The sequence below is a fragment of the Hemitrygon akajei genome, chromosome 3 (genome assembly GCF_048418815.1).
Source record: "Hemitrygon akajei chromosome 3, sHemAka1.3, whole genome shotgun sequence".
In the NCBI taxonomy this organism is placed as follows: domain Eukaryota; kingdom Metazoa; phylum Chordata; class Chondrichthyes; order Myliobatiformes; family Dasyatidae; genus Hemitrygon; species Hemitrygon akajei.
Window position 1 is genome coordinate 142,330,343 of NC_133126.1, and position 16,144 is coordinate 142,346,486.

Here is a 16,144-nt window from a genome sequence, read left to right on the forward strand (position 1 = left end):
GCAGAAGCGCAGACAACCGTTCTTTACATTAACAATGTTAATCATTTGCTTTCATTCCAAGTTTCAAATATAATTAAGTTCCAGAAATTATACATTAACTTTGTTTGATGTGCAATTTGCTGTTGATATTTGGTAAGAACTTTTTTTTTTGAGTACTTTTAATTCACGCAGAATTTTGAAAGTTTCTACATCATTTTGTAAAATAATAGCAATAACACTAACCTGAAGGTGTGATCTGACGATTGATTTTCCTTTCGTAAATTCAAAATTCTTCCTCATAAAAAGATAAAGCAAGGCACAAGCCTCATTTTGGGTTGAACTCGATCTGTGGTTGCAACACTTTAGGATTTCGTAACAGAGTGCGCCGCAAAGTTCTGCTCGCCCTTGGAAAAAGGCTGAAGGGAACTGATGAGAAATGAAGCCATTTAGTACTACAACATTCTATAATATCACATATCTTCAACACATAACCCATTTCAACTAATTTCAAAAGAGTTCAACTCCCAGGATGTGAGTGCCTGGAATGACTTGCCAGGGATGGTGGTGGAGGCTAAATCATTAGGGGTATTTAAGAGCCTCTTGGACAGGCACATGGATGAAAGAAAGATGGAGGGTTATGGGGTAGTGTGGGTTTAGCACTTTTTTTAAAGGATTATATGGGTCAGAACAACATGAAGGACTGAAGGGCCTGTACTGTGCTGTAGTGTTCTATGGTTCTATAGTTCAAAAATCATACAAGATGTAAAGAAGATGATGAAATTCTACCCATTTGCAGTGGTTGACATTTCAGCTGGAAGAGTAATTCAAATTGTAAGCATATCTAAAGATATGATAAAGTAGTGAGACTTAGATTGGTGGCATTCTGCATCCTCATAGACATGAATTTTTTTATATTAAAAGTCCAGAATTTACTACCAGCAGTAAATCAGTTTTGTTTGCTGATTACTCATGCAGTAATGCACGTTTACTTTTCACAGATCTGCTGATAAATGCTGCTCTGATTGACAATGTCAAGGCCCTACTCATCAGCAGAGACTTTTGCAACACAATGCCATTGGGTGGGCTACAGCATGGCTGCATGCAAAACATCTGGAGAACCTTGACATCTGGATAAACCATAAATGCTTATCCAGCTGTCAGGAAATCCTGAATATTTCTGCAGGTTCTAGAATTCAGCAACTTTCAAAATTAACACAAATACAGTCTTAAGAAAAACGCACCTCAACACAAATAATGTTTAATAACTCTTAAAATTACCTAGCTCCCTTACAGTTGTTTCTCCTTATTCAAATGTGTGGCCTTGTTTCAGAGTTATGGCTAACCAGGCACAGATTCAGCAGGCAGTATCTCAGAGGAAGTATGAGGAAACTGCAGCAAAATTGTCCCTGCTGCTGGGCTTCATGCATTGATCAATGTCAGAGTGCTGTCCAGTCATGGAATCACCTGGAAGGAGCTACCAGAATGTTCTGGACTTCCACTGCACATGGGAATCCTAAATGGTGACTTACATGCAGTGAGTTACTGTCATTTGGAATGGAACTGCTGTAATTTTTGACCATTATTACAAATTTATTCCCTATTACTTTTATCAGAAATTGTAAAAAAAAATAGGAAAATATTCTTCAGATTTGTAAATTACTGTGGAAAAACCTTGCCACCAAAATAATATACAGTATCTGCACCTTGGTAACAAACAGCCGGAGAGCTCCAAAGACATGCTTCAAAGCAAACGTCGACTGATTGACTTGCAGGAAGAGCAAATAAGTGTCAAAGACTTTCTTCATCATGGAATTCTGTCCTTCATCCTGTTGCAGTTGCCGCTGTTAAACCAGATAAAAGATTATTGTTGTATGCTAATGAAAAATGTATAGAGTTGCAGTCTACAAATTACAGTGATTACTAAAACAAGAACTGCTTGCAGATTGGACAGACTAGGCATTCCTGAGTGAAATCCCGGCAATTAGTTAATTATATATATGATGCAACGTTTAAATTTTATATCACATGCATCCAAATACAAGTCACACAATTTCACTGGGTCACAAATCAGCTTCTATGATAGATAAAAGCAATAAGTTTCTCCTTGTCTAGTTACATAGAACAGATAACTTAGAGTTTAAAAGGAACTGGTAAAAGCGGAGAATTGAACATTGCAGAATTAATACTTGGGATTATTTGAAACATACGGTTTTCCATAGCTTCAGCTTAAAAACGGTTACATAGTAGCAAAGCATTTATCATATGCTACATAAAATTAAAGATGTAGTGCTAAAAGTATAAATATAAAACAACATCTGTTAGTGCAATATAATTGGAATTCATTCATCAAACAAATATGGAGTTCATTATCATTACCTGATGGTTCTGAGTGAAAAGACAGATGATTTCTAACACTGTAATGCTGACTTCTGTTGCAATATTTGCTTCCACATCAATGAGATGCATGGTATCTGTCTCAGTAGGACCACCATCTACATAATTGGAAGATCATAAGTAGTTATTATATCAATACAAAGTTGGTATTAATTTCAAATAAGTTTCAATTAATACAGGTAATTTTGTGACAATAAATAAGACCATAATTCAACTAAAGTCCAAATAAGACTGCGCTAATTCTGCAAACTTGCCTTCCCCTAGCAAGGCTCTGCACTGGTATTGTGGGCTCACAAATTTATCTGCGTAATACATAACATGTATATGAACAACAGAGTTCACTGCCAGCTTGGCAGTACAAAGGTGGTGGTCCTAACAATTTTGTTATCATCTTAATTGTATATTCTGGTGCATTGAACTGAATCAGGACAAAACTGAGTGTTTCAATCTATTTGCCTTCTAGGGTCTGCAGACAGTAAAAGATAACAAATTCACCCACAGTTGATAGTTATCTGCTTCAGCCAAAGTCCTTTACAAAATTTACTATTAACTTTTAATCATGGACATAGCAGGAAACAGAAAACAAGAAACCAACCAAATGTGAACAAATTTTGCTCAGCTACTTAGCTGAAGGACACATTGCTGATAAGTCTATTCCGAGCAGTTGCAATGCTCTGCATAAATTACATTGCAATTTCATTCTTCTAAGTCTTAGACCATTTCAATTTTGAACGAGCTAAATATTTAATTTATCATTCCTTCAGTCTGACATACAATTCCTAACATTTCTGGTGCACCATTAGATTTTTTAAACTTGACTCTGTTTTACATTCCCAACCACCTTTAACCATTTTGCCCATACACTGGAATTCTAATCTTACTGACTTTTAGATCCTCAGAAATAATCTATAAAAACTATTTATTTAGGTATGCCTATACATGTCTGCCAACATCTAACTAAGGCAGAAATCTTATCCCAATTGGTCATGGTCAAACAACACAGAAACAGGCTATTATGCCCACCATCAAGTACCAATCTCTACTAATCTCATGTGCCAGTGCAATCCTACAATGCCTTGACAATTCAAATATTCATTCAGATGCATTTGTAAATTTTAGAATAAAGTTATTTGTGAATTAGATTGTAATATTTTGGTGGTTTGTAGAAAATCACCAAATAGAAAGTAGCATTAAACTTGAGATGCTGGAAATCTGGAATTAAAACAGAAAATCTTGTGAATAATCAACAGGTCAGGATGTACTAAAACAGAAACACAATAAATTTTCAGGTCTGGGATTTTGCATAAATATTGTAGGATTACTCAATCTCGAAACATTAAATCCATTTATTCCTCTACAGATGTTGCCTCACTTGTTGAGTATTTTCAGCATTTTCTGTTTTCATTATAAGTGCGTATTTTACATTAATTGTAAAGGTGTTAGAAATGAAAGAGTTTCCACTTGTGTAAAAGAGGAAAATTTAACACAGGTGTGTCTGATTACTTACTGATCATTATATTGGAGGCATCCATCAGTTGTAATAGCTTTGGGTGTGATAATGCATTTTTTCCACGTATTATTGGCATGGTCTGCGACCTTCCATGCCTATGGCCATCATGGCTTGAATGCATCCTGGCCAATGAGAAGAGATAATAGAATTTGAATACAAAATACTTTGTCCTTTTTTTTACATCTGCTTTTACCCAACATGCTATTAATTTTGTTATGAATCAATACATATTTATTCTACTAAAATTTAAATCTCCATAAAAAATAGAATTGTACAGCACAGAAACAATTCTTTCAGCCCACCTTATCCATGCCAACTACTTCACTCTTCTATACTAATCTAATTTGCCTCCATTAAAGTCCATATCCTTCTATGCCTTGCTTATTTACTATAAACGTCTGTCTAGATGGCTCTTAGATGCAGTCATTGCATCTGATTTAACAACCTCCTCTGGCTGCACATTCCAGTTACCAATCACTCTGTGCTTAAAGTCTTACCCCTAAGATCCCCGTTAAATCTCCTTAAGACTATACCTCTTGTTTTTGACACCCCTAACACAGATAAAAGATTTTAAGATCTACTGTATGGATGACTTTCATAATCTTATGAACTTCTGAGGTCATGCTTTATTTTGATCCGCTCTAGTGGAAACAAACCCAGCCCATTTAATCTCTTTCCAGAGCTAAAGTCCTTCCATTCTGGCAATACCCCGGTGAATCTCCTCTGTGCTCTCTCCAGTGCAAAGACATCCTTCCTGTAGTGAGGCAACCAGATCAGCACACAATTGTCTTAATATTTTAGGAAAATATGTCTTTTCTTCCAATTAATCTTCTCAATTATATTAAACCTTTTGTCAAATGCATGCAAAATATGAAATTGAAATGTAATGATTAAGTAAAGCTTAGTAGGTGTGAGGTCAGGAACATCTTCCAAAAATGGTTGTTCTTGACGTCAACATTTTACAATCAGTTGTGGAATATACATTTTAACTCATCCTCATGTGGCTTCTTTAACAAATCATTAATTATCTCATGAGGCTTATAACAATAAAATTATGAAAGCTATTACCATTGAGAGAGAAGGCCAGAACTTTGAGTAGGGTTAGATCCTTTAAGTGTTCCATTACTTTGGCTGGCTTGAGCAAGTTTGGCTGCAGCAGCTAACTTCCTGATCCAATTAAAAATAATAAAATTAATGTTGTGTATAAGAACAAGAACAAAAGAGAATATAAAGACAAATTAGGCAAAAAAAAGTAGTCACATAAAGCAATACTATGTTTCAAATTTTTAACAAAGCAAACAAATTGATGTTGCTACATTTACTGTACCTCATCATCTGGTAAGTGAAAAGCCACTTGAAAATACAATGTTTATTCCCTTCACCTCAAGGTCCAAAGTTGACATGCTTGTTATGTACAGTAACTGGTTTAGCTATCCATTGCATGTCCCAGCTAAACACCAGTGCCATTAAGCCTTGTTCTGTCATGCTGCAGCAGTCTAAAATTTTAGGATCATTCTGGATAGAAGATCCAGCTTCTGTTCCTTTCAATTAGCTATCTCCAAAACCTCACTGACTCATTGATTCATGTAGTCAAAACAATATCTCTTTGCCCCACTGTGTCCATGCTACCAAGTACCTCAAAGTTCAAAGTTCAAAATAAATTAATAATCCAAGTACATATGCCATATGTCACCGTAAGCAACCCTGAGATTCATTTTCTTGAGGGAGTAGTCAATAAATCCATAACAGAGTAATAACCATAATAGAATCAATGAAAGACCTCACCAATTTGGGCGATCAACTAGTGTGCAAAAGACAACCAACTGTGCAATTACAAAAAGAATTAAATAATATTAATTAATAAATAAGCAATAAATATCGAGAACATGAGATGACGTGTCTATGAAAGTGAGTCCACAGGTTCTGGGACCATTTCAGTGATGGGGCAAGTGAAGTTGAGTGAAGTTATCCCCTTTGGTTCAGAAGCCTGATGGTTGAGGAATCTATACCATCTATATTAATTCTAATTTCCAGCTCTCTAACCATATATACGGTACGTCACAAGATTCCTAACGCTCATCTAAATACTGGTTAAATGTTGTGAGAATACATGCTTCCACCATTCCCTCAGTAAGAGTTCCAAATTTTAAACATCTCTGGATGGAAATATTCTACTTCAAATCCCATCTAAATCTCCGAATTTTACCTTAAGTCAATGTCCTCTAATTATCAACACGTGTGCATGGGAATAACTTTCCCATCCATCTATCCTATTAATGATACCCTATTAATTCAATCTCCTCTTAGTTTACTCTGCTCTAAGATAAGGAATCTTGGCCTTTCTCAACTCTTCATAGCTAAAACATTCTGACCCAGGAAATACTCGAGTGAATCTCTTCTAGAGCACTCACATCCTTCTTATGGTGTGGTGACCAGAACCACACTGAGTGCTCCAGCTTAGCTAAACAAGGTTTTATACTCTTGCATCAAAACCTCCCAACTCATGAAAGCAAGCATTCCATTTGCCTTCTTAACCATAAGGTTTACCAATTCTGCTGCCTTCAGTTGTCCAGCCCTTGATACCTTTTCCTAATCTCCAGTAACAAATGTAAGGGAGCTATGGAGGTTTCTCTCATTAATATTAGCCATTCTCACCATTCTTTCCAATTATACCTAATATTGTTGACATGATTGTAATTTAATTTCCACATCTTTCTGCCCATTTTATCATATATCACATCAACAGCTGAAAGGCATGCAGTTGCAGTCAATTTACAAATTCAAATAGTAGACTGCTTTTGGGTGAGTATATTAAAGTTATATTTATAAATTTACTCAATAGCAGAAACATAACAGTACTACTATAACATACTGTTAAACAACCTGAAAGAACTTCACAGGCTGTAAAATCTCAGTCATAAATGAAGACATTCCTTTCTCTATACTGCATCTGATCAAGGGCAGTCCAAATCCAAGGTTCTTCATTTTCACTCCATACATCCACCCCTATTTCCTTCGTTAATCTGCACTCAAAAACAAGGTTCCAACTGAAATTTAGTCATCTGTCCCGATATCACTTTATTTGACTTGGTATCAGTTTTTGTTTGGAAGTTCCCTTGTGAGGCAACATGGGAAATTTCTCATTAAAGCTACATTACAAATTCAATTCTTAGTCTGCAAACTCACAACATTGTGCATTACCTTGCCACTTGTCTCTTTCCCAAGAATTTGAAATGTTGAATACAAACTCTGAAAGAAAACAAAGAAAAGGGCTTTAAACAGTAATGATCAGTCAGTGTAATTTACCTGAAAAAAATAGATGCCTTTGCTTTCAGTTTTGTATTTGTTTAACCTTCATTGAAAGATATGAATACAATGCATGGAATACAATTTTATTTTTCTTATCCACTAATATTTAGTTCTTATTGAATTCCTTTTATATATACATCTCTTCCCAGACTTCAGTTGTTACCATTTGTTTTAAACCTATATCTGTCTCCATTCCATTCCAAGCTGGCCAAGCAGTAGGTATTGTCATTTTATAAGTGGCCACTAGGAGATTCTCTCCACCTTGCGAACAAGATCCAACCTTTCTTTAACATCACTGTGTACTAGCACAGATAAATGTGCACAGAGGTAAATGTGCAGTAGGTTAATACAATGAAGCAGTGTGCAAACATTCTGTTTTAAGTCTAAATATTTCATGGAGCTGCAGTATAACAGGTATTTGAAACAACTCTTTACACATTTCTCTCAAATCCCTGTTTACATTTTCTGATTGAGTCTGTTCTTTAGTGCTGATCAGGTAACCTTGACTAATTGAGAATTTAATGTTTTCCACTTACTCTAAAATGTTGAAGAAATCTGTCAGTTCTGAAAATGGTGATTTGGACCAGTAGGCTTTGAGAGTCTCTGAAATTAACAAATCCAGTATTTTACCATGACGTGAACATATTATAAATGTCCATTATTCTAAGGCTGGAATTCACAGTTGATTGAAAAATACTTCTTTCTGACTACACCAACATCAATTTACTTATTCATCTTACGTCGTAACCTATTTAATAAAAAAAGATGATTGCAACCAAAGCGGCTACAGTAAAGGGAGAAATTACATCTTCTCCCCTTTAGTTAAATATTACAAAACACTACTTATACGCACAATGAAATTAGAGTACTAAATAAATTGATCTATGAGTAACAGAAAGGAGTCAGTTGTCTGAGACACTGCCACGTTATGTCAGGAAATTGAGTCTTACCCTCAGAAATAGTTTTCATGATGTGAAGGAAACATGTGAGCAGACTTTTCAATTCAGCTTGATCTAATTTGTCAAATCGAGTAGCAGATCCAATTAAAGATAATGGTCTTGAATAAGCCTGGAGAGTTAGAAACGTTGTTACTAAAGTAATGTGTGTTTGAGCTGTATTTATTTGGCCATTGGCCTTTAATTGACATTCTATCTTTTACAACAGGGAAAAACACTGGCTTCCAATCATACAAACAAGTTGAACTAAATGCCACTTTTACACATTCACCTTTTCTATCTCCTTTAATTCAATGCATTTTGTTATTCCTGAATGCAAATTCCAATAATATTGTGGAGGAATAGAATAAAACTCATAGTCAAGTGGACAGAATTGTTTGTAAGCCACAAACTATTATCTGTAACTGGAATGTCAATTGTGTCCTGTGTTAACCTGGGTCTAAGGCATACCAAGTACCGGTATACTTGCAGACTTGATGAACTTCTGTCATGTTTCATGGCAGAGTTTCATGACCAATGAGTCACCTGCGAGCACTGCACTGAAGAGAACCCACAGGCTCAACCTTATCTCCAGCATGATGGGGAAAGGAGTGTTGTGTTATGAATGGGCTTATGGAGTTCCCAAGTATCCCAAACTTTCTATTGTCTTTAAATTTATTTCCAACACATTCCCAACCAAAGCCAATCTGATGGACAGTTTGACTGTCCACAAGGAAGGAAAACATAGAGCACTTCAAATTTGAGAACAGGCAGATATGAAAGGAAAGATTAATTGTCCTGTGTGACAGGAAGAAGCAGTGTCTGGTAGAAGAGTAAGTGGTCAGCTCTCCATCTCATTTCAGTTCTGCTAAGGCTATGAGGGCAGATAGGATTCAGACTTGTTGCATTTTAACTGCCTAGTTGAAGCAAACTCATCTGCTTCGGCGGATTAATATTATACCCTCACTTATGAGTGGCCTGGGTAACTGATGGAAACAAACAAATATCCCTTGAAAAGAGCTTAATATTTGCCAGTAATGTGCACCATTTACAAAGGCATTGAAGGATAAAGAAATTGCCCAAACTTGATTGGCCTCTGGGACAGGAAAACAATATCAATGGCGTATCTTGGAATAGACTATATAAACTATTGACAAATCCCAACAAGGCAAACATTTCAGAAATACAGCTCTACTTGACTCTATCTTAAATAACATAAACAGATGAAATATTTTAGTTTATTTGTCCTTGCATATTGGCTCTGAACTAAGGAGACTGTTCATGATCAAACATAGTGATGGGTCTGGATTTTACAAAGGAAAGGTGGCACGGATGCTAGGTTCCTTTCCCTGTTATGATAGGATTGAATAAAATGGGTCTTTCCACTTCATAAAAACTGCAATACTGAACACTTTTTCAAAATGATACCTTTTCAGAGGAGTCAGGTCTGTCACTTATTCTCTCACAGGTACCAGAGGTAGAATCCAGACTACCATGTGACCCTCTGGAGTCTTCGTGGGACACCGTTGAGATAGCCACAGATGAAAAAACTAAAAATAGCACCATTAATGTTATTTGCACTCAACTAACAATGTGATACATATTTTTTAAAAAAATACATTTTTATAATTACATGCTGATACCGTAAAATGGTCTAAGTTTCAAAATTGTCATCAGTACTTAGGATGGCACTTGGCTGTTAAAGAAAAGAACAGTTTGGAAGGATTTACCTGCTATTGAATTCAAAACATCTTTAGAGACTGAACTTTCTAATGAATTTGTATTCCTTGTTGGTGTTGCTGACTGATGCTGCGAGCCACCAGCAGTACTCAAGTCATCCCTGGAACCCTGTAATTCAGAGTACACACTTTAACATAGCTTCCAGTTATTATCACAATTGGATATATGTAGAGTTAATGAGGCATACAGTCTAGATCTAATAACTGCATAAGTTTCTACAAAATACAATTTATCAATCCAATAATATTTCCAGCATGATATACTGAGAGGGCACCACAGTAGCACAGCAGTTACCGTGACAATAATACAGCTTGGGCATCTGAGTCTGGAGTTCATTTCTGGCACCCTCTATAAGAAGTTTGTACGTCCTCCCCAGGGAATGCATGGGATTCTGCTAGGTGCTCTGGTTTCCACCCACAGTCCAAAGTCATTGTAAATTATCCTGTAGTTAAGCTAGGGTTAAATTGGGGTTGCTACTCACAGGGCCAGAAGAGTTTATTCTGTGCTGTTTCACTAACTAGCTCGGTAGGAAGGTAGATGAATGGATGAATAAGTAACTAACAGAGTATACACTAGGGCAAATACAGTGTGACAATTTCTTTAAATTTGTTATGTTAAGTCACTGAAGTGTTAATCATCATTGTTCCAGTAATGGTTACTCCTGATGTAACACCTACCGGATTAGAGGAACTGAGATTGAATGGGAACATGTCCTTCATAAAAATCCGCGGAAGGTTGTCAAGAATTATTCCATACAATGGCAGGTACAAAGTGGCTAGGAGTTCCTGTTGACTCTGCATAGAAAAAATAGTTATTAATCAAAATGACATATTTCAATGAAGTAGTATATAAATGTCTATAATATTATGCAACACTTGGCCCTTGCTCTTTTAAGAGCAACTTAGGCATTAGCTTATAAGTGACAAGTGATAGTGCCTCAGAACTGCATGGCAATGGAGTTACACAGAGAGCTTGTATGAATTTCAAGAACAGACCAAGGCACTTTGTTCACTAACACTTCCTTCCCTCTTCTAAGAACCAAATCTCTAACTGGTACTAAATCAATCCAGGCTGTGGCAGCAGAAACTGTATTATCACACACCAGCTTGACATTTAGGGACAATAATCTTTTCCGTTTGTGATATACCCTGCATTGACATGTAGCTGTATCAGAGTGGTGGTGGGTGAGCTGGAGTACTCTTCTGCTACACATGGAAGGCTTTAACATGCTCCTGATGTATGAGCCTTGACCTTCGCAATGCCATTCCAAACGTTCCTTTGCAACTTTGGTCTAGAAATAACATGGAGACTGTGAGGATGCTGAGTCATTCTTCCCATCTACCTGAAGAAAACACAGAAACAGAAAACCTACAGCACAATACAGGCCCTTCGGCCCACAAGCTGTGCCGAACATGTCCCTACCTTAGGAATTACTAGAGTTACCCATAGCCCTCTATTTTTCTAAGCCCCATGTACCTATTCAAAAGTCTCTTAAAAGACCTTATCATATCCGCCTCCACCACCATTGCCGGCAGCCCATTCCACGCACTCCCCACTCTCTGAGTAAAAAAATTACCCCTAACATCTCCTCTGTACCGTCTCCCCAGCACCTTAAACCTGTGTCCTCTTGTGGCAACTATTTCAACCCTGGGGAAAAGCCTCTGATGATCCACATGATCAATGCCTCTTATCATCTTATACACCTCTATCAGGTCACCCCTCATCCTCCATTGCTCCAAGGTGAAAAGGCTGAGTTCACTCAACCTATTCTTGTAAGGCATGCTCCCCAGCCCAGGCAACATCCTTGTAAATCTGCTCTGCACCATTTCTATGGCTTCCACATCCTTCCTGTAGTGAAGCGACCAGAACTGAGCACAGTACTCCAAGTGGGGTCTGACCAGGGTCCAATATAGCTGTAACATTACCTCTCAGCTCCTAAATTCAATTCCACAATTGATGAAGGCCAATACACTGTATGCCTTCTTAACCACAGAGTCAACCTGCACAGCTGCTTTGAGCGTCCTATGGACTCGGACCCCAAGATCCCTCTGATCCTCCACACTGCCAAGAGTCTTACCATTAATACTATATTCTGCCATCATATTTGACCTACCAAAATGAACCACTTCACACTTATCTGGGTTGAACTCCATCTGCCCAGTTTTGCACCCTATTAATGTCCCACTGTAACTTCTGACAGCCCTCCACACTATCTACAACACCTCTAGCCTTTGTGTCATCAGCAAACTTACTAACCCATCCCTCCACTTCCTCATCCAGGCCATTTATAAAAATCACGAAGAGTAAGGGTCCCAGAACAGATCCCTGAGGCACCCCACTGATGATAGACCTCCATGCAGAATATGACCCGTCTACAACTACTCTTTGCCTCCTGTGGGCAAGCCAGTTCTGGATCCACAAAGCAATGCCCACAATGGCATTTGATAAGGTGCCCCGTGCCTCTTTACTTTCTCAAGCCTTGCACAGGGTACCTTATCAAATGTCTTGCTGAAATCCATATATACTACATCTACTGCTCTTCCTTCATCAACGTGTTTAGTCACATCCTCAAAAAATTCAATCAGGCTCGTAAGGTGTGACCTACCCTTGACAAAGCCACGCTGACTACTCCTAACCATATTATACCTCTCCAGATGTTCATAAATCCTGCCTCTCAGGACTTTCTCCATCAACTTACCAACAACTGAAATAAGACTCACTGGTCTGTAATTTCCTGGGCTATCACTACTCCCTTTCTTGAGTAAAGGAACAACATTCGCAACCCCCCAGTCCTCCAGAACCTCTCCCGTTCCTATTGATGATGCAAAGATCATCGTCAGAGGCTCAGCAATCTCCTCCCTCGCCTCCCACAGTAGTCTGGGGTACATCTCATCTGGTCCCGGCAACTTATACAACTTGATGCTTTCCCAAAGCTCCAGCACATCCTCTTTCTTAATATCTACATGCTCAAGCTTTTCAGTCTGCTGCAAGTCATCACTACAATACCAATATCCTTTTCCATAGTGAATACTGAAGTAAAGTATTCATTAAGTACCTCTGCTATTTGCTCCAGTTCCATACACACTTTCCCACTGTCACACTTGATAGGTCCTATTCTTTCATGTCTTATCCTCTTGCTCTTCACATACTTGCAGAATGCCTTGGGGTTTTCCTTAATCGTGCCAGCCAAGGCCTTCTCATGGCCACTTTTGGCTCTCCTAATTTCCTTTTTTAAGCTCCTTTCGATTAGCCTTATAATCTTCTAGATCTCTAACATTACCTAGTTCTCTGAACCTTTTGTAAGCTTTTCTTCTTGGCTAGATTTATTACAGCCTTTGTACACCACGGTTCCTGTACCCTACCATCACTTCCCCGTCTCATTGGAATGTACCTTTACAGAACTCTACACAAATATCCCCAAATATTTGCCACATTTATTCTGTACTTTTCCCTGAGAACAACTGTGTCCAATTTAAGCCTCCAATTTCTTGCCTGATTGCCTCATAATTCCCTTACTCCAATTAAACACTTTTCTAACTTGTCTGTTCCTATCTCTCTCCAATGCTATTGTAAATGAGACAGCATTATGATCACTATCTCCAAAATGCTCTCCCACTGAGAGATCTGACACCTGACCAGGTTCATTTCCCAATACCATATCAAGTACAGCCTCTCCTCTTGTAGGCATATCTACATATTGTGTCAAGAAACCTTCTGAACACACCTAACAAACTCCACCCCAACTAAACCCCTTGCTCTAGGGAGATGCCAATCGATATTTGGGAAATTAACTTCTCCCATCACAACAATTCTGTTATTATTACACCTTTCCAGGATCTGTTTCCCTATCTGCTCCTCGAAATCCCTGTTACTATTGGGCAGTCTATAAAAAAACACCCAGTAGATTTATTGATCCCTTCCTGTTCCTAACCTTCACCCACAGACACTCCATAGACAATCCCTCCATGGAGTCTGCCTTTTCTGCAGCCTTAACACTATCTCTGATCAACAGTGCCACGCCCCTACCTCTTTTGCCTCCTTCCCTGTCCTTTCTGAAACATCTGAAACCTGGCACTTGAAGTAACCATTCCTGTCCCTGAGCATCCAAGTGTCTGTAATGGCCACCACATCATATCTCCAAGTACTGATCCATGCTCTAAGCTCATCCACTTTGTTCACAACACTCCTTGCGTTAAAATAGACACACCTCAAACCTTCAGTCTGAGCGCGTCCCTTCTCTATCACCTGCCTATCCTCCCTCTCGCACTGTCTACAAGCTTTCTCTATTCGTGAGCCAACCTCCTCTTCCCCAGTCTCTTCAGTTCGGTTCCCACCCCCCAATGATTCTAGTTTAAACTCTCCCCAGCAGCCTTAGCAAACCTCCCCACCAATATATTGGTCCCGCTGGGATTCAAGTGCATCCGGTCCTTTTTGTACAGGTCACACTTGCCCCAAAAGAGGTCCCAATGATCCAGAAATTAGAATCCTTGCCCCCTGCTCCAATCCGTTAGTCATGCATTTATCCTCTACCTCATCCTATTTCCGGAAGTCAGCTTATTCTGAACGTTTTTTTGTGAATAGCCTCAGAATAAGCAGACTGCTTCAGGAACATGGCAAACAATGAAGCTTTCCCAGTTTAGCTGTCTGAGAGCAACTGGTCCCTCAGTGGTGGGAATGGATGCTGACGTTGCAGACTTGCAGAGACATTGTTGGTGATATTATTCAAGTAATTGCGATGCTAGACGCAGAAGTAGATCGGAGTGCTGCCTAGTGTACCATGAGTTCTATGCTAGGTCTGAAGTCTCGATTTTCAAATACTTTTTGTATCAATCAATCAAATGTTCTGTTTGCACATTGACGATGGTGGTGAATGGTATCTGCCTTTGCTGAAACATCGAGGATATGGGAAATGGTCTATGTTTCCTAGGGCTCGGCTAAGAACACTTACTGTCAGAGGCAATGTGGTGTAGTGGAGGTGGGAGAGGGGTCAGGAGATGTTGGAGAAGGTCAGTGGAGGTATTCAGCCTATTGCTAATTTGTCTTTCAGTGCCTATACAACAAATGATTTCCAACTGAATTATGAGGCTGTAAGTTTTAAAGAATGTCACAAAGCAGCAGAGTTCGTACTTTCAATGTACCATAAAAAGATACAGTATGTTACTTACTTTTCCTGAATATCTGTCATCAAATGAATGCTTGGCCAGCAGGTTCTTAAGGATAGCAATTGCAAGATGTCTAACATCTTGGTCTTCCTGAAGTGCAAATGCAACTTCACGAAGCAACAAGCCAACAAGAAAATGGTTACGACAAAATTCATTTGTCAGAGTATGTTCTGGCAGTGTGTCTACAAAAAAAAAGTACATTTTCAACAACAAAATGCATACAAATCAAATTTATACATATCTAAATTAAGTTAACCCAGAGATTGTTTGCATATCCTAAGCATTTGAAGAATACCACAAACATTGTCTCCGATTTTCAAGTGGAGCCTTCCATTTGCCTGGGTGTGTCCCCATTAATGTGAAAAATTATTTGTCCATTTTATAGCTTTCTTTGGGATTTTATTGGCCTCAGTATTATCATTTCCCCATCTTTTTTATTAAAAAAGGTTATGAAAATTAATTATTTCATTTTAACTAACGAATGGTAAATGCAGGCAAACAAAATCATCAAATGACATTCACCTTGCAACTATTTGAGAAAAATTCTAAATCCAGATCAATAAAACAGTTGACTGAGTTCCTTGCACTACTGTAAAATCCCACCCATCATGTGATTTCACTATTAAACAAACCAAAACATTCAACTTCTTCTTGATTTACTGGTTGTAATAGGTCCAGGTTTAGCTTGCGAAAAACTAAGAGCACATTCAATATTTCTCTCGCACATACATTCGTGAGATCAGAGAAATTTAAGTAAAAGCTTTTCAGCCAATCATTCCATTCATTGCTTGATCTATAGTCCTGTAGTTTATGTCCCTTTATGATCTTGCCCTTTTCTATGTTTTTTTCTGTCTTAACCACCAGGCAAGAGCTCCATACCCCATTACCTATTTGGTGAAAAATCTTTTTCTAATTACTTCATATTGCTTAAACCAATTAACTTTAATCTACGTGCTCTACTTTCTTGCATCCTTGCTAAGGGAAATAGGTTCTACCTGTTCTTTCTAACTTGGTGTCTCAAATTTGATATATCTTAATTAAGTCTCCATACAGTCCCCTTTATTCCAAAAAAAAAACACACCAGTCTTGCCAGTCTTTACTCATAACTAATACTT

At 38.1% G+C, this 16,144-nt stretch overlaps 1 protein-coding gene across 4 annotated transcripts in view; it reads right to left on the reverse strand.

Moving 5' to 3' along the window:
- dock10 (dedicator of cytokinesis 10) overlaps positions 1 to 16,144 on the reverse strand; it is a 213,463-nt gene that overhangs the window by 36,327 nt on the left and 160,992 nt on the right. For all 4 annotated transcript variants that reach the window (XM_073040973.1, XM_073040971.1, XM_073040972.1 and 1 more), the window contains exons 31-42: positions 15,033 to 15,211; positions 10,545 to 10,661; positions 9,858 to 9,975; positions 9,556 to 9,677; positions 8,143 to 8,260; positions 7,729 to 7,795; positions 7,085 to 7,132; positions 4,952 to 5,050; positions 3,881 to 4,005; positions 2,356 to 2,471; positions 1,683 to 1,820; positions 223 to 405 (exon numbers count right to left, since the gene is read on the reverse strand). In XM_073040973.1, the coding sequence (XP_072897074.1) occupies positions 223 to 405; positions 1,683 to 1,820; positions 2,356 to 2,471; positions 3,881 to 4,005; positions 4,952 to 5,050; positions 7,085 to 7,132; positions 7,729 to 7,795; positions 8,143 to 8,260; positions 9,556 to 9,677; positions 9,858 to 9,975; positions 10,545 to 10,661; positions 15,033 to 15,211 (1,430 nt within the window). The remainder of the gene's footprint in view (positions 1 to 222; positions 406 to 1,682; positions 1,821 to 2,355; positions 2,472 to 3,880; positions 4,006 to 4,951; positions 5,051 to 7,084; positions 7,133 to 7,728; positions 7,796 to 8,142; positions 8,261 to 9,555; positions 9,678 to 9,857; positions 9,976 to 10,544; positions 10,662 to 15,032; positions 15,212 to 16,144) is intronic.